Raw genomic sequence first — 27956 nt, 5'->3', positions numbered from 1 at the left:
ACAGCTGATCTTTACAGAAATTGGCCGACAATAGTGTATAGTGTTGCACGTTACCTACCTCCTCTACTCAATTCATTTTTACTTGGAAATAAGGTAATAGTTCTGTTTTTGTTCTGTTCGCTTATTTGACAAGTAAACCTCTCGCATCTCTTTATTAAGGATATCTAGCTAAAACAATAAATCTTTGAATTGACCAATTCGTTGTGAAATGAGTTCCGATAAACAACAGAAAAGTCTAAACCAAGGTGTATAGAGAAATAGGTCTAAACAACCTTCAATAGCTCATGGTTCATCATGAGTAGTGGGTGGTCGGTCGAATTGGTCAATGAGGTCATCTTATTCATGTTAATCAAGCAATGGTTTGCCTGTTGCTGGGCGTGCGAACCAAATGAGGCGTGCTTTGACAACTTTCGTAAGTATGAAGCATCCCCATGTTACACAGTTCTCACCTTTAGGAAATTTCTATTTAGGACTGTTGATTTGGGTTTTTCACATTGGGTCTGTACAATATAGATGAGAGGTTTGGAGCTTTTCTTAAACCTCCTTCTTTCTTCAAATTGCTTTCAAAGTACTGATATGTCAGATTTACTTAAATGACATGGCAAAACCGAACTCCGTCTTAATAGGGAACCTCTGATATTCTTTGGAGCAAGCTTGTCTATCTATTAATGATCACGAAAAACGGCAATCTGTTTTAATTCAATTTTGTTTTCTTAGGCGCACCTCTTGAAATTGATCATGGCAGTAAAATATTCCTGTTCATTTCTTTTTGTTAGACCTATGTCAATTTCTTTATAGATGTAATCAACTACAATTATTAGTACATTACTTGTAAAATACTACATGTAATTACTTATGTACACTTGCTTTCTTGTCAAACTTGTTCAATCGCAATACTTTTCAGTTGTAATCCAAGAACTTTCAAGTGTGTTTCAATTATACTAAAATACCAAGTCATGGGTCATTTGCAAACATTTTACGGACTCTGTTCTGAAATTCTCCTGCCATTTTTGCTTGCAACTTACCCCCAGGGTTTAAATGAAATTGCTTGGTGATTTTAGCAAGATTCACTTTAAGATGGTGCCGTTGGTGTGGCCAGCATCTTCTTTTTTTCTTCAGAAATGTTTTGAAAATACACATTTCATGACCTCTTGCAATTCTACATTTATGGAAAGACAACGAAAATTGTTCGCACTGATCTTTTTTTAGAAAAAGACCAACTGAAGATCTTTTAGTAGTTTAGTATCAGAGGATTTGCCGAAGACGCTGGATTTGAATGAGGTAGATTTGACCAGAGCATATCATAGAGACAAAAGGTTTCCTGTGCTGAACGATGATATATGTCTAAAAAAATTCAGCACTCAGTGTGTGAAAACATGTCATGTGTGTGAAAATGTAATTGATTGCAATTATATTTTTTTGTTGGTCTGAGTTCAAATGTAATTAATTACAATTACATGAAAATGACATTACAATTGCAACACTAGTCTGGTATTTAAATTGTATATTTGTTCAAGGAGTGTAATAAAATAGGTTGTAAACCATTAACCTGCTTACACTTTTTGTGTTGTTTCAGGAATCACTCATTGTGTTTCGGATGGGATTAATTATCAACAACCTGAAATATTTGTAGAAAACAACTCATCGATGGCGATGTGTCACAAATCTTGTCACGAGAACCTTGAATGTGAACATGTGACTTATAACTCACAGGAAAGAATATGTTACGGGAGAAGCAAGAAATCTGAGGTCCACTTGAGCGACAACCCAAACATGCACACAATGCCAAAATTTTGCGGTAGGTTAAATACGTCAGAGTTAATCTCATTCCCAAAAAGACTGATTTAAAAGCGTAATTGCCGGACATTCAAAACAAAAGCGTTTTCATCTTGTGTACCTGAGGTTACTGGACCACATTAAGCAGGCAAGATTTTTTACTGAAACAACGATAGAATAATTCAAAAAACTATCGGGGCAGAACATTAGATATTCGAGCCCACTCCTCAATTCAATAATCCCTATGTACAGGGGCTCAATCCAAGTAAAATAAACAATTTCGTAACAAGGTGTGCTCTAGCAATTTAATGTTGTTTAACAAATGTTCCCTGTTCTGCCGAGTGTTGCTGCATGTAAATGAGTGAGAGATCTAACATACAATTTTCATAAAGAAAGATAAAAATGTTTGGGCAGATGCCATGTGGCAACCATGCTGGTTTTAGAAGGCATAACTTTGAAGTGCCAAAGACCACGAGGGTGCTATATAATTCAAAGTTGGATCAAAATCACATGGCGCCTGAGCGAAAAATTCCATTTGATGACTTCAAACACTCCAGACACTTCTTTATTTACATTGATTATCAAATTCAAGCCTTATAGGTCAAAGCTCGGATGCTTGAAAATAGTATTTGATACATGTTCAATACCACTACAATTGACTTTGCTCACGGCCCCTTGACGGACCACGAGGCTCTTCATTGCATTGAGGATTTCAATCCCTGGATAGATGGCCCATTAGCTCCTAAAGGTTGCCTTGAGTGAGCTCAAATTTGGATGAGTGGTTCATTTGTTCCTTTTCTTTGCCTCAATAATACCTCGCCATAAAAATAATAATATCCAATCGGGCAATGGCGAATTGCAGTAGTCCTTGGGCCAGAAGGGAACCGTTTTGCCCTCATAACCCAAGTGTGCCAAAATGTGCCATCCTGCACCCAAACACTTTTTCTGACAATCAGTATTTCTTGGGTTTTCGATCAAATCTACTCTTGGGTTGCTGAGAGTAACATGGCCTTAAATGAAATGAAATTCCTCTCAATGACCTTTTGGTCGACGCCATTAGACTCCACTATTAGATGATGAAGGTAAGGACATTAAGCAGGTCTCATCTATGAAATATCTAGGTGTAGTCCTCCAAAAGAATTCAAAGTTCGATGAGCATATCCAGTTGAAAGTTAGTAAAGCTTTTCAAATGTGTGGTTGGATATATCGCACGTTTAAGTCCAGAGATAGCATCACGATGCTAACTCTGTACAAGTCGATTGTCCAGCCACATCTTGAATATGCCTCTCCCATTTGGGCTCCAATTAGTTCAGCAGGTTTGCAAAAGGTCGAACAAGTCCAAAGATGTTTCACTAGGCACATTGAAAAAATGAAAGAGCCCTCGTATTGGGAGAGGTTAGAAAGGTTGGGATTGTACAGTACTCAGAGAAGGTACGAAAGGGATCTGACACTGTACGTTTTCAAAAGCATTCATGAACCCAGGATTTAGGGTCAATTCTAGTAACCGTAGAGGCTTAATGTGCGTTTTGAGAGCAGCTTCAAGCCCTCGAGAATCCAGACTAGTTCGAACAATGAAGTCCCCCTTTGTTCTTTCTCGAGTTCCTTCATCGTTCAATTTGCTGCCCTCAAATATTCGTAGGGAAACGTAGGTGCTGATCCAGTAGCATCCTTTAAGTCAGATTTGGACAATTTTTTGATCAAAATACCTGATCAATCCTACGAGGGGAAATCAAGTTTAAAGAAGATTATTGCAATTGCGCAAAAATGCCAAAACAAATAACGCTTAAAGGTCTCTGTTACTAAATTCAGAATATTCCGCACAGCTTTTGTCTTTTGGGTCATCCAAAAAAATGAACGACAACTTCTGCACCTCGATTCAAGGCAGGCGACCTTGGAACACCCCTCAGTAATTCTCTCAAACGTACAATGGCTGATTAACGCGGCGCCATCAAGACTTGCGCATTTGCTGTGAAGCTGCCCACTGAGGCCTTCAATTTACTTTTGGAGGCCCTCGGAGATCTTGTCTTAACCGATCCAGGGTCGTCAAACTCTTCAAACAGTTCAAGGAAGGCAGTATAGGCATCGAAAGTGAGCGTGGGAAATGCCCCAGCCCAACACTGAGAACTGAAGACAATATCGCCAAGGTCTTGGCCATTGTGATTTCGGACTGGAGAATAATACTCATCCAAGATATAGCATTGGATACTGGCCTGTCGTATGGGACTGTTTACAAGATTCTTCAAGATGACCTTAATTTGTCAAAACTGTCTGCTAATTGGGTCCCTCGCCTTCTCTCAGACGACCACAAACAGCAACATTTGAAGATGGCGAAAGACATCGAATCGGCCTATTTCCTGAGAGGAAAGGCCTTTCTGGCTCCATTGTGGCTATGGAAGAGTCATGGATACTCGACTCGACTCCAGAAATGAAAAGAAGGTCTTCTCAGTGGCTTACTGAGGGTTCTAACCCCCAAAGAAAGCCAAGGTTGTTGGGAGTGAGAAAAAAATGATGCTGATTGCCTTCTTCGACTCCACGGGGACGGTTTACCAGACCTATCTACCCAAGGACCACACTATTAACTCAGACTACTACATCAAGGTCTTGTCTACGTTTTTGAAGCATTAGCGCTAAAAAAGACCGGATAAGATTGCCCAAGGCTGGCTTCTCCATCAGGATAATGCCAGGTCACGTGTCAGCCGAGCCATCTCGGACTTCATGGACAAAAAAGGTATCAAGATCTTGCCCCACGCACCTTGTTCTCCGGATTTGGCACCCTGTGATTTCTGGCTCTTCCCTCAATTAAAAACCAAGGTCTCAGGAATCTGTTTTGACTCTAAAATTGAACTTCGAATAGGCGTGGAGCGGGCTTTGAAAGAGCTCACGGCCGGTGGCGTGTTGCACGTTTTTGAAAAGTGACACTCTCGATTGATTGAATGTATTGAAGTCGGCGGTGGTTATGTTAAAAATGATATGAAATAAAAATTTCTCATCTCCAATGAATAAAAAGTTATGACCACAATTCTCTTTAAAGTTGATTAAAATCATACATTCAAGGGCAAGCCAGATCAGCCAACTCTAATTCGTTGGTGGATCAAATATTATATCAATGTAAAATCAAGTAAGGTGAATACATTTTTCCGCCTTGAATTGCTGGGGATCCCATTCACAGTAACGGTAAGGAAGACCGAAAAAAAGAACGGCGACATTGTGTTTCCTTTTCACATGGTTAATCTTGCCTAGACGTCGTTGAGGAACAGGGTCATCTGAAAGACAATATGATGTGCTTCCTCCATGAAGGCAAAAACTTGACGGTCATGTGCCTATACGGCTATTTTTTCGTACCATAAACCACCTGATTTTTGTTCATCTACAAAGTATATTGGAATATAAGATGTCGTCTTTGGTGTACTAACGGGATACCCGGGCTCTATTTGATCTACCTAGTTGTGGTCATATTTACTTACACAGTTCCAGGGTGTTCCATTGATGCCACGGATTTCCTAGGAAACGATATCGGTCAGAGCGTTAAAACGGCAGATCCGATGGAATGTCAAACAAAATGTCAAGCAAATCCGGAATGTATGGCAATTGTCTGGGCTCACCCATGGAGCTCATTTGTGGGCAATGCTTGTTACTTGAAGCATTCAGTGGCGGCAAATGGAAAGAATCATAACTCGGCTGCTATTGCAATGCCAAAGTATTGCTTGGGACGTAAGTCAGTCAATGCAGTTTTGAAATAACTTCAAGCATTTATGAGATTGGTTTCTTTAGAAACAAGGCTATCTGGAGATTTCTACCGATTCAAGGACTCGAGATACAAATTTGTCAATCAAAGACGAAGGGAGTGGGATGCATCGAGAAAATGTCAAACTCTTCAAGGGAAATTAGTTGCCATGGAAACTGCTGAAGAATATGCCTTCATTCAGTCTGCTGTTTTCCAATTGAATTTTTTCAATTCGACGACTTTTTCGGGAGATTATCGCATTGGCTTAAGTAAGTGATCAAAGTGAATCATCATTAAAACTTTAAAATCGATTGAAACAAATCGCGTTTTGTCTGTCCATTGTACCAAACATGTATACTCAAACTTCATTTTGTGAACATTACACGAAAGTTAATCAAAGCAATATCACTCGGCCAATCTCCAAAAAGTAAATTGCATGGTACACTCACGAGCTTCTAAGAGTAGAAGTATCTAGAAGTACCGGTACGTGGCGCACTGTATAATAAATGTGAACCAGCTATCAGGAGCAAAGACAAAAGGCTTAATATTAAAAGCTTAAGTTAATGTTCCAAAAACGTTGAAAAAGCATGTCTGCCCTGATTGATCAGATTCCCTTATTCTGGCAAATTTGCTAAAGACAATGATTACCTCAATAATCGAAAATCGAAGTGTTGATTTGAAATTCCAATCTTCGGTGAGGTGTCTTGTTTATTCCATGGTTTCATTTTTGAATTCCTTTTATTTTACTTACTTTTAAAGGCTGGACAAAATGTAATGGCTGGCGTTGTTCCTCCCACTGGACTGGTTGGGGTTGGAACTCTGAGAAGCGCTACGACAAAAATGTGTTCAACGTCTGGTGCTCAGGTCCACATTCATCTGGCTCTTCTACTATCTTTGTTGCTGATCGCTCCTGTGTGAAACAAGAGTCCTCCCATTCCCAAAATGTGGCACACTTGATTTGCGAGTTAAAAGGTTAGAATCGACCTTAATTTGGATTGGAGCTTAATCAAATCGTTTTTCATTGCCTATTGAATACATTTGCCATTGAATGACCAGGTTGTGATGGTTTAAGCCCACCCTCCTTTCCAAATACCAAGCGCAGCAACAGATTCGGTGGTGGTCATGGTTCTGGTTACAGGTAAACACTTCAAGGATTAGATTTGCTCATCAGCTTTCTGACTTGTCAAAATATTGGATCCTTGGATCAACAACACGTATTTGATCACGTCACTTCATTTTTGAGGAATTCAATTGCACTTTTGGCCTGAAATAATATATGATGGAGGATAAAGTCATAGTTTATGCCCATTTTTCCTTAATATACGCAATTCCTCAAACTTTATACGTGGTGAAATAGCGCAATCTTACCCATGGAAATACATTGAATGACGTTTGTAACGGAAAAAAAGCAATGACTTGAACTTGCAATTGAGCTTTCAAAAACTTGAAATGATGTCCAGCGATTGATTTTTCGCAGTTTCTTCTTGGCTCATCATAGTTCTGAATATGAACAATGACCTCCTTGAGAACCATCTTGCATTTTTCCGTTTTGACTGAAAGTCTTGACTGATTCATTTCTTTCCCTTTTCAAAGTATATTTGCTTCACAGAAAATTAAGCAGAAGACTAATAACCTCAAAGTAGTTCATACTTTACTTGAGCACCAACGTGTTGTTATGTATTGTAGGAAAATCATTCAAAATTCACCATGACGCAAGCCATTTCTGTACAAAACAAATATACAGGGTTTCTTTACTAAACTAGTGCACTTCACTGTTTGTGCTTTGGCTTCCAACACAGTTAAGCTGAGAAATTATACCTGCTATAATGATTTAGTAGAATTGACTGCCTGTTCTGAAAGCCCTTTTTCACCCGTTCTTATGCATATTTAGTACTATTCTATGCCCTGTATGTTGTATTTTTAAATGATTTTTTATCAATTTTCCTCACATTTATTGAACAACCCTGTTTATAATGTAAATTTCCAGTGCCCACGCATCTTTAGTTTTTATACTATGTCCTACATACTACTAGTTTGGGTAATTAGTCTTCATAGGACCCCTTAGGACCCGAGTGATTGTGCATCATTCATGGGCCGTATATGAGACCATAAGGAAATGTAATCTAGTTTGCAAACACCTTGCTATGGACTGAATTTCGAGTTTTCTGGGCACAACCTCGCTCTGAACCCTTGAGCTTCGCTGTTTCAAGAGAAGCCCGACCAGAGGCCTGATTTTTTTAAGCTCGTACTTCGGAGTTAGGAGCTTGGACGTTAACCGCTAAAAAGTGGTCAGCGGGTGCTCATTCTGGGTGACGTCCAAGCGTTAACTCGAAGTAGAGGGCTCTCTAACTCAAAGGTACGAGCATTTAAGAAACTCGCCGCTGAATCAGCCAATGTTTGAGACCACAATATTGGCAGAGCTGTCCTTCTCGGGCTGGCTCTTCAAGTTTTTGAAATTGACTTGATGAGAAGTTTTTGTGTCTTACAACGGATAATTGTTGTAACTTCCTCAAAATTTCGAACTTCAATTGCTCAGAAGGAAAGCTTGAAAGTCACTGTATACCAGGGGTTCACAAATTAGCTACTATCGCCCATAAACCACTGAAAATTAATGACGTACCTGGACCAAGACTAGCCATAAAAAAGCCAATTCAGCCCTAATTACCTTTAGGCTGTCTGTAGAAACTTTGGTCCGATTTGTTAGTCAAGATGTCAGGGCTGCCAGGCAAATGTTGAAAATTGCGTTTTCTTGAGCTCAAGAAACCTATTATGGACAGGGCGAACCTGCAACATGACAAGACTAATGGTGCAGCCCTGATGACTAGTCTTGGTCATCGAGATACGTCCATAATTTTCAGTGGTCTATGTATCGCCAAAGTAAAAGTACATAATTTACTTCAAAACGCACATTCAAGCCTAAAACTTTATCCCTTTTTGTTTCTGACTTTGCTGTGGACTTTTGGACATTTTGCTGCAAAATTGTAATAATATACTTTTTTTTATGCTCGTTTTCGATAAAAAGGGGTTTGAATGGGTCAAAATCATAAAGCAAATTTGATGGCTTTAAACCTCTATTGCAAAAGAAATGTAGTTTTAATCTTCTTTAACTTTGGGACAATATGCCTCAAGATTTAAACCACAAGTGAAAGCCAGAAACGATAGTTATTTAATCTTTGAATTATGTTTAAAAGTTTATTGCATGCTTTTGGTGTGATTTCAACCACGAACTTTCAGAGATGTTTCTAGAAGTCGGCGGTTCAATCAAGGGGCGATAAGAGGCATTTGGCGCAACGTATTATTCCTCTCCTTATTCGCCTTAACTTGATGCATGGACGCCTTATGCTGCACGAAATATGTTTTACGCTCTGCACTTCAGAGGGCGCTTCGTCATTCAGCCTCTACCAAAAAAAGGGCCGATTGGGTCGATTCCTTTTTATTGAATTATAATGCGTCTATGTTTTTGGCTAATTCTATTAAAATATTATGTTTGACTAGTGACCTGAGTCACATAATGTCCGGAAAAGAAATTGCGTTCAATGGAAGGCAAGAGCAGTTTATTTAGCAATCTACCGTGCCTCTTCCCGTTTTCTTTGGGCCATGTGACTTTGCAAATAAGGGCCCTTATTGTCTCTCAAAACATTTTCGCTCGTTTGTTCGATGTTTCGTTTTATGATGAGACGCCAATACCACTCAAGTGTTTTATTTTGCTCCAAACGCAATTTTTGATTTGTGAAGGAAACTTTACGAAATTGTCTGGTACCTGATTCTATTGGATATTTCAACTTAACCTTTTTTCATAACTGGTGAAAGCAAAATGCAAACGCAATATTTTGCCACACAACACTTTATGTCACAAAAAAGTCACAGTCTAGTGTGGACAAACAACATTCAATAGTAGATACTTCATTTCATTTGGCCTCATGAAACTTGGCCCTGTAGTCTCGAAGTTCTTTGTCCAGGGTTTTAATTCTCTCAGTTTGAAACACCCCTTTCGTCGAGTTAAAGAAATCCTCTAGAAATGCCCCTCTGGAAGGAGCTTGCTCTTCATACTCCATTGCCTGAAGGATCATGTCAAACTTGTCCAAGTCTTTGGTCATTATTGCCGATCTGTCGTTCTCGGGTTGGAACTCGTATCGCGAGAAAGCATCATATAAATCTTTAGCCAGTGGACCCGGCAGTTTCTCCACCAAGGTTTTCATCGCCGCCATTTCTTTATCATGCTTTTCTTCGGGCGTGACGGGATCATGAGGCGTGATATCGCCCACAATGCATTCCGCAATGTCATGGACAATGGATAAGATTATGGCGGATCCGCCTAAAATGGCCTCGGACTTCTGATCCTCCAGTATCATGGCCATCATACCCATTCGAAACATGTGACCGGCCACTCTTTCGGGGTCGCGAACCTTCATGTTCACCCAGCCTGAAAAAAAAAACAAGATATATGATGATGATGATGCCTGCCATTTGAGACTCGCTGAATGCCCCAGGGAGATTTAGTGCCAAAAGCGATAGAGAGCCTTGCTTGCTCGTCTGTCGCTTGCTTGCTTACCCGTGCGCTTCAATGAGCTCAAACATGATATTTGGAGGAAGAAGTACAAAAGGTTTTGAAGCTCGGTTCCATCTTTGAACATTTCATATTTTTCGTGACCGGGGAACTTGGCGTGACACATCCTCTTCAAAAGATCTTGGATAGGGGGGTTCTCGCCTTCTTTCTGTAAAGAATCAAACCATACGTCGAGTGAATTCATTAAGCTCATATTTTCTTATGTGATAATGCATCTCATTGGACATTTTTATTTACATTTTATCAATGGAAGTAAACATATAAGGGTTTTGGTGATGCTAATGGAGAGGCTTATATGATAATGAAGAAATTTTTTTCACCTCTCATGAATTAACATTTGACGTTTATGAATATAACTTGGTCTATCTCCTGTGTATATGGATTAGCTTTATGGCAAAACATATGGATGGTTCCTCCGTAATAAAAAAAACGGCTTACAATTCGCCCATCAAAATACGCTTTCTTCTTTCTTAGTTTCCATGAGCTGGCCTTATACAGGGTAGACGGGATAAAGTGTTACAAACAAAAGCATGTTTTGCCGCTTTGAAAATTGCTCTAGATACACCAGATTCTGGATTTAGACTCTTCGAAAAACACTCTTTCAGTATATAAGAGATTAGTCAAATTGGTCGCTCTTGATCAAAAATATTTACAGAAAACATCCACTGTCAGCCTCAACGCTGGCGCTCTCTGTACTGTCCCCAGAAATGCCTCGCTAACCTTGGCTTCCGTCCTTCGAAAGTTGTTGTTCAACAAGTGTCGCAATGATGACAATGCAAAGCGAATGCCGTTGGCAATTATGGCACCAATTTTGAAAGTAAATGGTTCAGCCATATAGTCACTTTTGCCGAAGCGAATTCTGTAACACCTTATAAAATCCACCCTGTACAAAGAAGCACATATTAGGTTGATTGTACTACATTTGATACAACCGGACAAAGATGCCGTGACAATTCATTTCTGCATTGAAATCAACCACATCAAATAATTCTTTGCGTCTCACACCAATCGGTCAGTCATCAATACAGCAACTGAGGCTCAAATTGAAGACAAAATATCACTCAAATTTAGTCCAATCCTACTTAAATCATATTTGATTGGTTTGTAGGCTTCAAATTTGGATTCAGAATTTGAATTCATGCATCATTGTTATTGTGCCCGTATCACCTTCAACCTGAAGTAAAATTTTTAAGGACTGAAGCCCACTGCATAAAACAAAATTAACTGTAGAAAATTTTGACCAATTTCGTTTTTTTTTTGTCCAAAGCTTTTGTTATTCCAGTCAATAGATTTTTCGTCTGCGAACGCCCTTGGACGATTGAAGAATATCTATTTATTCAATGGCAGTTGCTTTCTTTGCATAAATTTTATCAAATTAAGGCTTGAAGGAAGTAAATACAGGAGAGACACTTTGGATGAGTTCACCTTCAACGAGTTTCAAGGATAAAGTGAATGCTGGCTTGAGCTTCTTTTTAAACAAGAAGGAATTATAAGATAAACAGGTTCAAGGTGTTAACCATGTCAATTTTTTTTTAGATCAAAACTTACAAAATCTTCAGGCAAAGAGAGTGAATGCCATGGAAAATGAAGTTTTCTTTTGTAATAACAGGTTTCAAAGATATAATTTTGACTCCAAATGATATGAAGATTTGATTTGTCAAACTTTGATTTTTCTCCACTAGTGCCTGGAAACTTACTTTGCAGCTACACATGAAATAAAGTTCCTAACAGTCGGGGTTAGCGCTAGTAGCCCCGAGGGGGTGTAGTGTCCAATCTATCATACATGAATTTGTAATATTCTTTAATACTTTGTTGTTGTTTTGGCGTCGTTGAGAGTCAAAATTCTACTCATGAAAACCGGTTTCCATAAAAGAAAATCTCTAACCGAGGCAACGAACTCTCCAATGGATCGATGGTGGTGAACTCTTGGCATGAAGTTAGACGAATTGTTATTCAGTGGGTCGATAAGTTAGTTCTAATGACATTATATACATGATTCAAGGAACTTGTCATTTTACACTTTGTTTGGAGCACACAACATACGTATTGATCGTTTCAACTAATTACATGTTGTGAAAGACGCCTCTCATATCGGAAAGGTCTTATTTCTTCACCATGTGTTGTCGAGCCCCCTTCAGGACTGACTTCAATTAGATTTTCTCAACCACACATGAAATAATGTAAGTCAATATCATAGGGAACCTACCTTCAACTCTTCCCAGAGCAAAAGAGCCTCTTCAAACTCGAGCAGATTTCGGTAAATCCGTTCCTCGTCGGAATTTGGCGGAAGTCCCCGTCTAGCACTCACGTGGGTCTCATAGTGATCAAAAAGTTCACAAGCCTTCGATAAGGACATCGATTCAAAGAGGATCCCACGTACCTCACGCAACTTGGTTGCCCACACGGAACCGTCATCCGTGTGACTTCCTAAACTGAAAAGGATAGAGAACATATGAGATAGGGGCGATTCGACCGACTCTGGGAACCACCATTTTTTCATTGCTTTTCAATAGAAAATCGAAAGAGGATTTTTGCTTGGCTTGCCAAACTACTCGGCACAACTTGGAACGAACAGAAACTTGATTTGACGGCTTGAGATTCCTGAATTGCAGTTTGCGTCGAGGAATGTTATCTTTTAAGCCCTTGAAGATGGATGGGTTTCGTTGACAACCCAGGAGACTTGTTTTTGGTGCAATCTTGCTTAAGGAACTTGTCTAGCCATTCATCAAGAAATATGGACCAACTTTTGTCATTTTTAATCCACGAGCCAAGTCAAAAGCCCTTTTATTGGAATGAAATTCCGATGAGAATTCCAGGGTTCGAAAGATTTCTCGTTACGGATATGCTATGAAGATTTTTCCAACAGTATTTTTATGGCATGATATGCTTCAAATTTGTTTAGCATCAAAAGACAGTTCAATATAATTGCCAGCATAAAAATAAGCCTAATGTGAATCATGGCGGTAAGTATTACAGTTGTAAAGGTGGCTTTTTTTCGGGGTTTCCTTACCGCTCCTGGGAGCCTTCCTTATCCTTGAAGTGCATCATTAACAATCTTACATTGAGCTATCTTTAAGTCGTCTTTTAGCTCCAATATTCCTGTCTACTTAAATAAAGGCATACGTAGAATGCGTGATGCCCTTGAATCCAAATATTGTCCTCACAGACATATTTTAAGCGGACTTTTTTTGCAGACTTCATTACCGCTTCCGGGAATGGAAATCTCAGCACCATAAAACGGAATAAGGAATTCACGTCACTTGATTTTATGTTTACATAATATTTGATCCACCAACGAATTAGAGTGGACAAATCTGGCTGCACCTTGAATACCGGGTTGATCAGGCATATTGGTCAAAAATTTGTCCAAGTCTGAGTTGAGAGATGCTGAAGGATCAACAACGCCTATGTTTTCTCCATGGACGTTAGAGGGCAGCAAATTAAACAATTCGAGTCTGACAAAGAAGAGAGGTAGACTTCATTGTTCTTAATACTGGTTTGTTTTTATATAGGTATACGCTTTAATATTTGTTTGGTGGCAACCAGTTTATAGATTAAAACAACTTGCCAATCATGCCAATCTTATAAATTGAGACTTAAACAGGGAGAAAGGAATGTCCTTTTTCCGTACTACATTTTTGATGAAAGATGAGTAAGTAGTAACAAACAAAATGATTGATTCTGACGTCGGGTCACATTGAATTGCTTCATCATGCAGAGTTTTTAAAGACGATGATAAATCAACTGTCTCTACTGTAACAAAACATGCTTGTGATAGTGATGCAATCAAATCACCTCGTTGCTGCATGTGCAATTTGACCCTTTAGGTGAAATAAACATTTCAGAAATAGATTAATCAGTAATTAATGAAAACAAACCACATGGTTCAGGGCCAACCTAGGGATCTCATACATTCTACTATCCATTCTATTTTATTTTCCCCGCTTGGTACTTATCTATCTTTAATGTTATCCCGAAACCCTAAATAAAACATCATCATAATTGCTTCATAGACAACCAAATTCGTATGATGTATGTTGATTTTCAAAGACAAACTTTCTCCTTGAAGACCGTTTTTCTGGATTTTAGTCAAGTAATATGTTCTTATCCTTTCATTACAACATTGGAACCATGGTAGCTGAGTGGTCTAAAGTACCCGATAGTAGCGTGGTTCGAATCTCGCCTTCGGAGAAAACCTATGAGGCGTAAACATCACTTTTGAGCCCAAGTCAACCAGAAATCAATTTTAAATCCTGTCCAGTCAAACAAGTTTTAAGGGAAGTCTTACGAGTCTTTATGCGGCTGGAACAAAAATTCGGACTAGAGTGTTTTAATTCTTTCCATTGTTAAAATTTATTACTCAATACATTTGTAATGACATCTAAACATGACTAGGGTCTTCCAGAATCTCTGAAAAAAAAAATCTGGATCAAATGGCGTATCGTCATATTTTCATTTCAGGGTATTTCCCGGAAATAACTTTGCTCCAACGTTTCCCCAGGAAATAAGACCTATTCGGCAAATAAAGCGTGCTCGGGAAATCTGATGCTCTTTGGTGTTGCTCTGCCGATCTCTAACCCTAAGATCGTCTCAAAATGACACTTTCCTTCTTTATAACTCAACGATAAAGAAGGGCCTTGGAACCGATTTGCCATGACTCTTGCCTCAACTAAAGAGACTCAATTCTACATAAATAAATGTTGTTCCCTCGATTTATTTAACCAAAGGGAACTATCTTACCTAGTGAATGCTGAGGTCAAAGCGCATTGGATGAGCCTTTTCCGGTCGAGTTTGGGTGACACGCACATGGCCATGATGGCCAAACGCCAGGCTGACTCTCCAAAGGTCACGTTCCAATGCTCTCCACAAGGTTCGTGTTTGGCCTTGCCCAAGGCTTTGAAAAATTGGAACAACCCAGTCACGCCTTGGGGACTGGAGGCCGCCTTCAGAGGATCTTCCACACGAGTTCCAATCGAGATAGGATTCATTTGAGGACCTAGGGAACGCACGAAAAGCTATATCATCATGGGGAATGGAGATTAACGTTGTTGAGCTTTGGTTTCATTTTGGGGAACAGAAAGAGATATACTGTGCCGCATTTTGGCACTAACGATAATGGACAGGGTACTCCTATTGCTATTTGGCATGGTTCAACCATGCTCTCAGGACTTTGGCGGGTGACCACTTTTAGATGCCAGAAAGCGCAATAAATCTTTCTCGCTTGGTAAAAATATCCATTGACGGTCAATAAGAACCATGAGTTGTTTGAAATAAACTTTATGATGCGAAAGTCAAATGAATCCAATGAAAGCAAGCTCAACTTGTAACGAGAGTAAAAGTGAGCTGAAAGATTAGAAATATCAAACACATTTTTTGGCGTATGCATTTTTTACTTTATTCTAACTCATTTATTGGACTTTTTGACATAATTGACTGATTCCTTGTGATTTCCTGACGTCAAAAATGTCCCAAAAGTCTCACTATGATTGAAATGAATTTATAGCAGTGTAAATACGTTGTAGACGAATGAAACAGAAAATGCATATATCTGATGCATATCAAGTTTCAATCCACATGTACTTCCACGGCAAATCATTTCAGAAACGGGCCAATTTCATCAGAACCACTGATCTTTAAGCTACTTAAACATAGCTTTTGTTCGAGTATTATATTTAGAACCTGAACCTAATAAGTTATGACTTGTGTAAAAAACAATTGATGTGAACCCATTCAAGAAAGGCAACACAAAAATGCGATGAACTTGTGATCGATCTCAAACACCTCTAAGACATGTTTTACATCTATTTAAACGTCCCATGGCTTAATTCAGGGTGTTAAAATTGAGGTAGAGGTATATCAAATGATTGGATTAATGATACTCACTCTTAAAGTTGTACCCCGCTTTTCTATAGTACTGGAAGATATTTTCACTTTCCTTCACCACAAAGGGTAAGATAGCTCGTTGATAGAAGTCAGCCTGTCGCTCAATATTGTAGATCACCGTGGGCAAAAGATGGCTCTTCTCGGCGTTAATACCTAAATAGATACAAAGCCAACCAGAAACGGATATTGATCCCATCAGTCATTGACATGGTGGATTACTATTTACCCGTGATGTATGCATACCTGGAGCGTGATACTGAACGTGAGTGAAATGCACATGAAGGTGGTAATACGAAGGCTGATAATGCAAATAGGCTCGTATTTGAGAGGGTTCCACTTTGTATTTATCTGGAATGGCAAGAAAAGGAAAATTCAAAGGAGGAATTACGGGGAAAATCAGGACAAAGAGGGTCGGAAACCTGGATAAAACGGACTGCTTTTGATCTGATTGAAGCATTTGTTATTGGAATCAGATCAAAGATATGTATAAAATATGAGAACCAAGGGTGCAGCTGGAGCATCTATTTCTGAATTCAAAGGGGATTTGCATTCGAACTGGCCATTGGAGGGTTCATTAATGAAATTGTTAAACCCTATTCATGATGAGTAAACACCGTATTAGGATGATTGGAGGACAGAGCTTTCTCTTGCTCAAATATTGCCATAACAATGAAACACGATTTTCGATTCCAGAGGGCAGCACCTACCGTGAATGGCTTTTGTGCCGTCCAGCCATAATTTCTTGAGCAATGGCAAATGGGATTGATTGAGTGTTCGGAGGGATTTGAGTTTTCGGCTATGGACAATCCCGAGCACGTAGAGATCCTCCATTTGTTTGCCGTTCCATTTGTAATCCGGACCCATGATGAATCCAGTCTCTGGATCCGGATCCTCGTAGACAATCGTGTCAGCCTCGGCTTTTTTACTCAAGAAGTTATATACCCACTCAATGCTGAACTTTTCAGTTTCCAAGAAGGGACTGGTTAAGGCCTGAAGGGAGAAAGATATTTATTTGTCTTTGGATTATTGTTTGAGAGAAACAAAATCTAATTTGTTGAAATACAATATGCAATTCAGAAGGGTTTTCCCCTGTTTAACTAATTTTTTTGCTTGTTTTTACGTCATCTTTTCTAGCTCTCATTTCCGGGTTCGTGAACCGATACAATTGGTAAGATTTCCTGTATTTGGTCATGAAAAGCGTCCGAATTATCTGCTCTTGTGCTAGTGCTGGGGCGAGTCCGGACATTAGTCCAAGTGCACTCGAGTCATTTACTCGAGTTTGGAGGAATTGACCGGACACAAAGTCTTTTAGAAAGGACTCGAGTCCAGACTCGCCCCAAAAACCTTTGTTCAGTTTTTCTTGGAATTTCGTAGGACGAGTGTTTTTGCTTGACCCGACTTTAGAAAACCCCAGCACTATCTTGGGCACACTTTTGCAAAATTCTGGTCTGGGATTATCAACAAAAACGACCCAACCAAGTCTCTTTTAAAATCAAAAGTGGGAGGACATCTGATGCATAAAATCGATGAAGACAGTGCAGCATCAAGTTATGTACAATTCAAAGCCCATGATCAATTTTCAACAAAAAAAAATTGTTATTGACCCCTCATTAGCTCTTTTTAGGACAAGCCGAATGAAAACATTTAAAGACATTAACATTTAAAAAAACGATTATGCCTACGAAGAATACTGTACTATTCCAAAGCTCCAAGAGGCTTTTCCTAACATAGACTCGACATCCCTTCAACAGATGTCGTGAAATTTCTGCGCAATTATTTTATCTTATTTGACCCCCTTGGGATCATTGGGGTCACGATTGGGGCAGCGTCTTCGAGATACGGCTAAGCTGCTGATTCTTCATGGTAAATACGTCTCTGCATTTCAATGATTGATTTATCCCGCCGCAAGCTTTATCTTGGAGAATTGTCCCAAAATCCTTGATTGAGCTCACTGATGGGATCGGGTTCTGTGAAGCTATCGGTGAAAAAAGGATTGTCAAACCTGGTTGTAAGTCTTAAATCGGAAATTATCCTCAATTACTGGAATTTACATCAAAATTGATGGAGTTTACAACATCTTTAATTGTTGATTGCTAAGCAGAAGGTGAATTTTTGATTCAAAAACAACGGAACACATTCCGTGCCTTCTTCGAAAAAAGGGACCCAAAACCAGACCATTTCCATCCACATGTAATTTCTTGATCTGACGTTTGACGCCATCTATTGGAAGTTGGTAGAAACTCGCGCTAAATATGCTTCGAGCAATGGACTTCAATGAATAAAAAGCTTTTTTTATTCATCCAATACTGTCTTCTATTTTGTGTTTGCTCAAATGCCAAGACATCTAGATATGTTCTTATTTGTCAAAGAAGCAAAAGTAACAACTTTTGTGAAATACACATGCTTAAAAGTAGCTCAGATAAGGGTGTTAAATCACTTTAAGTACATTAAAATGCATCATTGTCAAAAACGTAGTCAATCAGTATTAAACATTCTCTTAGTTATGTATTGACATAAAAATTTAATTTTTTTCTTAGGTATCACAACTTAAAGGTTGCGTTTTACAGCTTAAAAGATTGAAAAATGGCTTAATTATTTTTTCTAGTTATTGCCAAGGAATATGATTGCCTTTTTCAATGTCACGACAAGAAATAAAATTTCTCCATTTTTTTTTAAGATTTCTTTAAAAGCTAAAAGTAGCAAAAAATGTCGCTTAAAACTTGCAATGGATGTAAAATTGCAAGCCATTTTACTTAAGTGCCAAAACCTATCATGTTCCTAAAATATTTGAACGATACAAGTGACAGCTAAATTTTCAAATTTGTCACTTTTAGCAATAATCAATTTCTACGTACTAGCGATGTGTTTATTCAACGTTAATAGAATTTTGTCAAAATTCAAAATTAAGTTTGATTAAAGTTGCGATTGACAAGTATTGCACCACAATAATGAAATATTGACATTACGTAAGTTTTAAGTTATATTGTAAACTATATTTAGGTTTTTCTACCTGCTTCAGAAATATGAAATATTTCCACTTATATTTTAGGCATAGATAAAGCTTATTGTATCTCTTGGCAATTGCTTTTAGATATAACCCGAGCAATTTGTAGGCAAATTTGATGCAAATGCAATCTTTGAAAACGAGATATCTTATCGTTTGCTCCATGGATTGGAATAAAATTTTAGTTCGAAACGCAACTAAAGTTACTCCTCACATCTATTGATTACATTTCTAAAAATATTTTCTCTTTGTAGGTTTTAAGTGGATTAATATTCTAATCTTAGCTAGAATCCAAGATGATCCTTTTACAAAAGTTCTTCCTTTTGCTTCAATAACAACGAAAATCGTTATTAGAAGGCTTGTCAATAGCAAAAAATCTTTATCAGTATGTATCGTGGGTACCACCGTGAGCTAAGCAAAGTGGTATATTAATACTTGATATATCCTCCTCGCATATCAACGTACTGAGAAACAAAACTCACCATCTTTAACGAATATGTATCATCATTTATCACTGCCAACCTCCTCCTGATTAGCCCTGTTTCACGGGTCAGGGTCGTGACAACCAATGGCGTACCTCTGCTTAACACTATAGATCTATAGATCTAAAGGTACGTGAAACATGTAACCAATGCCATAAGCCTACCTTGTACATAGCAGGGGTTTCATAGATTATGTGACGGGGTGAGGACTCGTATTTCTTGATGTGTTTCTCGGTGGCGGGACAGATCAAATTGGCCTTGACATGATTCAATTCCGGATCCAAGAGACACGCATATTTCCCATAAATGTCATTCCGCATCTCTTCCCGACACTCGGCCGATTTCGAGACCAATCGGTCCAATGTTTCGGCACTAAAGGGTAATTTATTTAGGATCAAAACGGCCTTTTTCCCGTCCACCAAGCCTTCCAGGCAAACGGACTTGGATTCCGAATCCTCATTCAGCACTCGAGTCATTTGGAATCGACCCAAATGCGAGAAATCCAAGCTAGATTCCTTCCCTTCGGCCCCGTTCATCGTCTTGGGTCGCTTTTCAGGCGGTTCCATGTAGTTCCACTACCTGGAACAGATGACAAAACACACGTTGTCTTAAATGGGTCGATTTTGCCGATCAATAATGGTTGATGAGTTCTATTTCGCTTGAATATCATTCGCAAGCTATCATGAAAGCTATTTGCGCCGTTTGGCCGGCGTCGAACTGGGCGTGGACCGGGTGGGCCGTTTGGAGGTAGAGCTCTTGGGCGTGTCCTCGTTTTTACTCGACGATAAAGCGTTACTGTTGGCGTTGATGTTACTCGAAGCGCCAGAATTGCCATCTCGACTGCTGTTACTGGCCCGTTTGGAAGAGTTGGGCGTGTCTTGGACCGAGTCGAAGCCGGAAGATGAGCTGATCTTGCCGTTTTTGCGCATCTCGGCCACAATGGACTGGAATTCTTTGCGAGGAAACGAGAATTCCACGGGCGTGTCGACGTTGAGGTCGTCTTGGAGGGATTGGGCCCAGGTGGCCGAATTCTCGATCTCGTCCACAGCCGGCAAATTGAACAGGTTCTTCATGTGGGACCAGATTTGATTAGCCGTGATATCTTTGAAGCCATCTGAAACAAACAGGGGTGAATTTGAAGCTCGTTTACGTAGAGATTGCTTGAAGATATATGGAGTGAGATACCAAGATTCAGACGTAAATTGGGAGCAAAAGAGCACAAAAGTATCTATCGAGAGTAAATGTAAAAGGATTCACCGGCAACTTGACTTGCCCAAGAAGGTCGTTGGCTTTGAAGATATTGAGAAATGGACAATGGAATGCAATGGAATTCGGGTTTGCTTGGATGAATCAAATGCACATATTTCCGGATATCTGCCATTTTACCTTTTTATTGCCTTCAAAACCGTTCTTAGCGTCCTCAGTCAATGATTTGTGCTTCGTTTTTTTGTTTATTGGCTTCCGTTGTAAATCGTTTGACATGTTTTAACTAGTTGATATGCATATTTTAGGTTTTAGCGCATATTTGTTTGCATATTTTGGCCACTTTTCACGCATTTTTTTGTGCCATCAAATGGATATTTTTCAGCATATTTTAGCCGTCTCTAATGATGACCCTTCTTGGTTACTGGAAGTCTCTAAGGTAGGTATCCAAACTTTCTAACCACATTCACGAATCAAAGAACCAAGATCAGATGCAAGTGGAAATCTTGCAAAATCGCCCTCTTCAAAGTGAATTCCCACCGCTTGATAATGGATGCCTGTAGGCAGTTCAAATTTGGAAGAAAGTTACTATTTTTTCTAAATAAATTGGTAAGGAATTACGCAACCTTTCCATGAATCTCTAACTTTCTTAGTTTTCACTGCACTTAAAATGCGTAAGTACTTTTTTAGTTACAAAATGCTAGGCACACAACTGCATTTACTATTTCATTCACTGAGGTGTTTTTGTTTTTCATTTTATTTACAGGAAATTAAAACTTCTTTTTGACATTAGGACACTCTTTTAATGGACACAAATGTTCTCAAGAAGTTTGTTTGACTCCACCGATAGCACCGATAGTATTCCTGGCATTTGCATATCTTTGCATATATGACGCATATCGTCTTTAAATCTTGCAATGATGTCAACCATTAGCTTTGAAATTCAATGCTTACTTTTTTGGCAAGTGTTCAAGTTTTGGCCCAAGGACATGAAAAACATTATGGTTATAAGAAGTCCGATCACATCTCACAACAATCTCAAAACTTTAGGAATAATAAGGGGTTTTGGAACCACCCTCACTTGTCCCATTCACACACCATGCCAATGAGCTCATAAGCGCAATTTTCAGTGCTTGGATCAATGTGGCCAAAGGGCCCTACAGGAGTCTGAGAAAAGACCAAGAATGTTTACAGTTTTATTCTGAACAAAAATCTCTCACCTTGATTGACTTTTTCGGTGACCAAAGCCATTTGAAAATGTTTGGATGGGCCGGCCACTTTGTGTTGGATCAAGGCGGAAAACAAGGACAACTCCGCCTCAGATGTCCACAAGGGAGGTGGATCCTTGGGCGTGGCTGCAGACGAAGATTCCGATGGACGAGAAGGGCGTTTCAACACCATTTTCACACTTCCAACTTGCTTGCTGGGAACGGCTTCACGATTGACAGATCAATTGTTGTTATGGACTGACCGACAGTGTTGCCAGAAACGTTTTCCAGGTTCTGCTGAAAGAAGGCTTGGCTTAGTAATCACAAAAATTTACCAGTGATGCTTCGTGCCGATAAAATTCCCCAATGTTTCAACAGAGCTGCCCTTTTGAAGAAAAATCGTTGCAGGAGCCTTTTACTGAATTCCTAATCGTTTCAATGTTGTCGAAAATGGCACAAATATGATCAGCAGGGCATTAGTAATGAAATTACAAGTAACGAAATTACGGTAATTCGTTCCTTTTCTCAAAAAAGGAACTGTAATTGCATTACATTTTAAAATTGTGTAATTGTAACGACCCAAAATCTGCAGGAATTACTCGTTACTCGTTCCTTTTTCGGCTTCCAGAATGGCCTTTATTTTTTTGTTTATCTCGTGACAGCTGAGGAACCATAAAGCTCAACGGAAATTACCATTTTTACTAATTGCATCTAGAATGGTTTGATCAAAGAAAGTCAGGGTTGAAAATTGTGTTTGCTCTTAACCGCTCTGAAGGTGTTATTGGTTTTGAATCTTGTTGCATTTGCTACTCTAGGGTTTACATCTTCTCAATCAAATTCTGTCGGGCTCAAGCACGGAAAATGTCTCCATTGCTTGAATATGATGCTTCAAATTTCCAAAGCCTCCTCCTCACTTCACTTCACTGAAGGTATGGGCTTCTTACAGAGAAGCTTTACCGACTTCACAGCGTCTAATACTGATTTCCATCATGAATTTTGCGATATTGTTCCAAACCTTTAACAATCATTATCCCATCCAGGGTTACAAATCTTGACTTCTCAAAGCAATATGATGCAATACATTTTGAACAATTATGCCAAGGCTAAATGCCAAGGTTTATTATTGAAAAATGTTGACAAGAAATCTTCAAATGTAACGCATTAGAACTGCTTGAGTCAAAAAACTCCATTTCTTCTGAGAAGAATGGTCTGGATGGGGTAAAACATAAAATATTGGTCATCTAAAATTTTCGTAAAAGTATTTGTAACGAGTAACATCCTTCCATTTTTTTTCGAGTAATGGTTGGGTAACGAATTGCTATTTTTGACTAATGTAAGAGTAGCTGTAATTCGTTCATTTTATTGGGGAACGACTAATGCGCTGATGATTAGTCTAACATTTTTGTTGCAGTTTGCATATATAAAATACTTCTTGCCAGTGGTGTTAGTATGATTTTAAAGAGTGAGAATACCCCTGGGATACATAATCAAGTTGATTTTTTTTCTAATATTACTTTCACCAAAAAATGATTTATTTTTCTTTTTCTCATTTTTGGGAAAAAAATCTAAAATATTTTGTTAGCTGCACCAACATTTTTTCTCTTCTTGAAGCAAAGTACTCGTACTTTTCAAGGACATTGTCCGTAACCTTTTGACCAAATTTCTTCCTCATTGTGTTTTTAGATCACCTCAGAAATAGAAATGGGGCACAACATGGTATCTGGCAACACTGCTGACCAACTGACTCTTCATTTGTTATTGTGATGCCATGTTTGGCCTCCCACAGGGACTCAAGCTTTTCGACTAAGGATGGTTTTGAAGCCGTTAAATTGAAGAAGAAAAGTTTAGTACAGTGTTACCGCTAATGTAATTTTAACGAAACTAAGCTTAAAATAAGTTAATTTTGCGCAGCATCTGCCAATGGCGAGGGTTTATTTGAGACAAGATTACAAGATCAGTAAGAGTAACCCCTCTTAAATCCACACTTTTCTTTAAATAACAGGGAAAGCATAGAGCCATGAGAAATAACGATATATGTGTGTGTGTGTGTGATGGGGGGGGAGGGGAGGGGGGTCAGAAATTAGGGACCCAAAGGCAACGTCTCATTGGGTGGCATCATGCATTGTAATGACTGGGCTCTTCTTATTCAACCATCGAATCCATGGACATTAAGATTATGTCTCAGTAGAGTAGAGTAGGTTGGCATGACTATTTAGATTCATTTCTCTGAGCGTCCTTTCCAAGATGCATTTTAGCTCACGAACTGTTTTCAAAAATTAATTAGTGTCAACGGAGTTGTGACTCTTGGGAATTGTTCAGTTTCTTGTTCTTGTGGTGGAACGCCTAATACACCGGTGGGTCGTTGTCCACCTGGGTGACGACACGTCAACAAACCGACTGGTCCCACTAGTCAACAGTGTGACTCAACTGAGGGTAAGGACTGTCAGTCTATATCTAACTTGTTGAGTAAATTACACGTACGTGATATACCATCCATGACCATCAAATTATACGATCCATTTTGTTACCAGGGTCACTTCAGATTTTGAAACTGATTGTGCGTTTTACAGCGTTCTAAAAGACTACACTTGTTGATTCGATATTTTCACGTGGACTATTTTTTTTCTCTGTATTCTTATTACGTCATTCTCTCAATAGTAATCAGTTGACCAAACCCTAGCTTTCAGACATCAACTCGTTCTCTTTTCCGGTTCGACTCAAGGTTGTCCATCTTTCGCGCCAACAGAAACACTTAGCCTACAGAAACTCAAACCCATAATCATTCAAAATCCAACCATCCACCAATTGGCTTTGTTTGGTAGGAAACTCACGTGCTGGACATAAACAAATCTTGTGGAGCAAAGGAATACTATTCATAACCAACTAGCTTGTTAATTTGCTTTGGGATTGATTGTTGCCAAATTATTGTTTCGTTCATATCTTCAACTTTTTGTCTTTTTTTTACTTTGAGTCAATACACTTTTGCTTTGGTAATCATATGCATTGTTAATGTGAAATAAAAGTAAAAAAATAGTTGTTTCATCATGCCATTTGTGTATAACAGAAATTTCCAATGAGGTTTAGAATCAAGGTCTTTTTCAGAGAGCCCAACTAGTCCTTGCACTCAAGTCCAGGAAATGGTAATCATGGTTTGGAAAACTGTTTATCCTCTTGATACACTGTTATTCAGTAGTTGTAGTATCCATCAATTAAGTGGTGCAATAACAATCAAGTCAATATTAATTTGAATATTTTTTTGGGCAACCAGTTGAGCACTAATTTAGAAATAGGGCTTGTAAGACTTAATAATCTAATTCGTCTTTGAGAATTCAGAAAAAAAATTATCTTTTAAGGGATTTAGGTGAAGAAATATCTTTAAATTCTTGATATTGAATAACCAGCTATTACAACCCCAGTAACGTTAGGGACGTCCGCAATAAAATCCACCATCCTTACTGCATGTGATCTGCATCACTGGAACAATTCTCGCTTTCAAGATGAACACTAGATAATGATAATTGGCTGGTTGATGACAGTTCACTTACCATTGAACTCAAAATGTAACAATCAACCTCAGAGGCACGAATTCATTAACTTCAGAGGAAGAAAACTCATTTCGATTTTTCATGTACAGTTAATTGTGACATTCAAAGGCAAGCAACTTGTAAAGCAATCAAAATAGTCTCTGCAGCAATGGTGGCAATGGTCAACCCCAAAGGTTGATTTTTTGTGGAATGGTATGATTCCTTTGTAATAAAAATTCTCCAAACCTAATGCTCTAACAACTTAAGAAATGTCCATGAGATATTTTGCACAAGTTGGCGTTTATTTGAGATGCAGTAAAGCCAGACCTAATGAACAAACACACATAAACGTAGCACTTTCACTCTCTTTTAAGCTATTCTGAACTCATTTGTGCTCCAAATGCTCCAATATTCGTAGGGCTTATGAAGATGTTGATCCAGTAACAGGATTTAAGTCAGACTTGGACAAGTTTTGGACTAAAATTCCTAATCAACCTTATATTCAAGGATTAGCCGGATCAGCCAACTCCAATTCGTTAGCCGATCAAATAATATATATAAATAAAAGTCAAGTAAAATGAATAATCTTCTCGTCTTGAACTGTTGGGATTACAATCCCGGCAGCGGTAAGGAAGTCTGCAAAACAAAAAAAATTACCTGCTTTAGTAGTTTTGGGTTATGAGGTGGGAGTTGGGTGTCCAATTGATGAATTCTTTACCATGTCTATCTTTCAATTATTGGCCAAGCTTAGAATCCAGTTGCATTTTCGGGCCGATAACACAAAATGGCCTTTGAAACCTTGGTATCTGCAATATAATTGAGTCAAAGTCTAAAGCATAGCTGCTAGGAGGTCTGAATGGGGATTGTCAAGCAAAAGGTGGACAAAGAGCTTGGTCAAAGTCGTCCTATGGATCTAACAACCTCCAATAAAGGCAACAAGTATCATTTTTTATACACCCTGTAGAATTGACACCAGCAGCCAATGCCTAGTGTCGCGATTCCGAGCTCATTTAAGCCATTTTTGATCTAAAGTTGCCTCATTTTAGACTAACCGACACACTATGTCTACATCTCATGGCGCAGTAATGTACCATCTTTGCTTGTCTTTTAAGGCTTTTTAGCTTTGATCCATCAAGCATGTTTTAAGGAATTAGAACGCAGACAAACTGACTGGGTTTGATTGACGGAAAACATGCTCTGCCAATGCCCTAGATGGAAGGTGGAAAAGTTGACGATTTGATCAAAGCTGCACCATTTTTCATCTCAATAAGACAAATGGGACAGTAAGCATCCCGTTTATTGTCAGGCTCTCATTTGTTAATTGTTTTTGGGACGTATTTTAGACACTTAGCTGGTCATATTTGAAGCACCTAGGCTCTTAAGCTTGCAAGGTGATCCTAATAATATATTCTAACTCAATGCTTGATGTGCTTTGTAAAAATGATTACAAGTGCAAATAGCATTTAGGGGGAGAAACTTGTGACAGTTTCAGTTTCATTTTTTTTTTAAATTCTAAGATAGCTTAATATATGAACTTGCGTATTTCCGGTGTATCTATTCTTAGCGCAAGGATTTTCAGACGAAAGAAGTCCAAAGCATGATTCACTCTTTCTTCAAAAACTAAGGGCAAAGAACATAAAATTCACGAAAAAGACCAATATATGCATGCTCTTGTCAGTACATATTGTTGAGGTGGGATCAATCTGACCCAATTTTTGAAGCTCTTTTGGCCAATCTACCCGGCCACATACCCTCCTCCTTTTCTAGGCTCTGCATCCTCCAGTTCTGTCTCCAGATAAGCTAGAGTGTTGCCAAATGCTGGGTGATTCCCCATTACTGATGTCATTCTGACAGTCTTTGCAGAAGAAATTTGGCCATTGGGTAATAACTATTTTCCCGAAAGCTGTGGGCATTTTGCTTACCTCCTGCAAAGTTACAAAAAGCTTAGTCAGGCCAACGAAACCTTTGATACCTTATGTTAGCAACAGTTAAATGACAAAACTTATTATTTTGGGGGTTAAAGTAGCGGTAAAATCCTAGTTGAACCTTTGTTTTACTGACTCTGCAACTGTTTGAAGTCAAAGCAAACATTGTTCTAATAATGAGAAACTACTAAAAGCCCTTGAATTTATTAACCAACCGCATAATTCAGACAAGTTTCTATTGAAATAAGGGTCGTGATAAAAAAAATCAAGCTCACCCGGTGTTGTTAAAAACAAGTTTAGATACACTGAATCTAGGAACAAACGAAATATCAAGCATTTATTGTGGACTTTCTGAACCTAGCAAATCTTTTCAAGGGCTCAAAAAAGATTTTGATTAGCGTTTTTCTCTAAAATATTTTCTTTTTTCCAACACAATTTTTTTTATTATCATGCAAAATATTTGTGAAGCTTAATGACTTTGCTATTGAGTCCCTGGAAGAGATTTTTCTTTGCAATGATCGTTGCTTTGAATTAATGAATTTTATACACAGCCGAAGAATCACTTCTGGTGGTGTTATTCAGCCCACTTTCGAGTGAAGCTCATGAAAATTATCCAGCAACACTGAATAGAAATACACGTCCGTACTTACGAAGAAGCTA

At 38.7% G+C, this 27956-nt stretch overlaps 3 protein-coding genes across 3 annotated transcripts; 1 reads left to right on the top strand and 2 right to left on the bottom strand.

Moving 5' to 3' along the window:
• Positions 1-12: 12 nt before the first annotated feature.
• Positions 13-14800, top strand: LOC131877522 (uncharacterized). The gene is made up of 7 exons (XM_059223212.1): positions 13-412; positions 1577-1798; positions 5245-5487; positions 5548-5769; positions 6260-6472; positions 6557-6638; positions 14529-14800. Exons 1-7 carry the CDS (start codon positions 295-297, stop codon positions 14611-14613), a joined length of 1185 nt encoding a protein of 394 aa, XP_059079195.1. The 5' UTR covers positions 13-294; the 3' UTR covers positions 14614-14800.
• On the bottom strand, positions 9327-20122 carry LOC131877521 (uncharacterized). The gene is made up of 8 exons (XM_059223211.1): positions 19601-20122; positions 16658-16940; positions 16194-16298; positions 15951-16103; positions 14808-15063; positions 12274-12499; positions 10053-10215; positions 9327-9923 (listed from the first exon to the last, which is right to left on the bottom strand). The coding sequence occupies exons 1-8, from the start codon at positions 20000-20002 to the stop codon at positions 9409-9411; spliced, it is 2103 nt and encodes a 700-aa protein (XP_059079194.1). The 5' UTR covers positions 20003-20122; the 3' UTR covers positions 9327-9408.
• On the bottom strand, positions 20016-22132 carry LOC131877523 (MRG/MORF4L-binding protein-like). Its single transcript, XM_059223213.1, has 2 exons — positions 21860-22132; positions 20016-20550 (listed from the first exon to the last, which is right to left on the bottom strand). The coding sequence occupies exons 1-2, from the start codon at positions 22038-22040 to the stop codon at positions 20126-20128; spliced, it is 606 nt and encodes a 201-aa protein (XP_059079196.1). The 5' UTR covers positions 22041-22132; the 3' UTR covers positions 20016-20125.
• Between the last annotated feature and the right edge of the window lie 5824 nt (positions 22133-27956).

This window comes from Tigriopus californicus, chromosome 3 (genome assembly GCF_007210705.1).
Source record: "Tigriopus californicus strain San Diego chromosome 3, Tcal_SD_v2.1, whole genome shotgun sequence".
NCBI lineage: Eukaryota > Metazoa > Arthropoda > Copepoda > Harpacticoida > Harpacticidae > Tigriopus > Tigriopus californicus.
Note: the sequence above shows the minus strand (reverse complement) of the source record. Positions and strands in the feature narration are given on the sequence as shown.

Excerpts from the sequence above, each read along its gene's own strand:
- LOC131877522 (XM_059223212.1), top strand. The coding sequence starts at position 295 with ATGAGTAGTGGGTGGTCGGTCGAATTGGTCAATGAGGTCATCTTATTC. Across the intron at positions 1,799-5,244 it reads CACAATGCCAAAATTTTGCG|TTCCAGGGTGTTCCATTGAT; the intron begins GTAGGTTAAATA and ends TTACTTACACAG. Across the intron at positions 5,488-5,547 it reads GCCAAAGTATTGCTTGGGAC|AAACAAGGCTATCTGGAGAT; the intron begins GTAAGTCAGTCA and ends TGGTTTCTTTAG.
- LOC131877523 (XM_059223213.1), bottom strand. The coding sequence starts at position 22,040 with ATGGTGTTGAAACGCCCTTCTCGTCCATCGGAATCTTCGTCTGCAGCC. Across the intron at positions 20,551-21,859 it reads CACCGAAAAAGTCAATCAAG|ATGGCTTCAAAGATATCACG; the intron begins GTGAGAGATTTT and ends TGTTTGTTTCAG.
- LOC131877521 (XM_059223211.1), bottom strand. The coding sequence starts at position 20,002 with ATGGAACCGCCTGAAAAGCGACCCAAGACGATGAACGGGGCCGAAGGG. Across the intron at positions 15,064-15,950 it reads AGCGGGGTACAACTTTAAGA|GTCCTCAAATGAATCCTATC; the intron begins GTGAGTATCATT and ends TGCGTTCCCTAG. Across the intron at positions 9,924-10,052 it reads GAGCTCATTGAAGCGCACGG|GCTGGGTGAACATGAAGGTT; the intron begins GTAAGCAAGCAA and ends TTTTTTTTTCAG.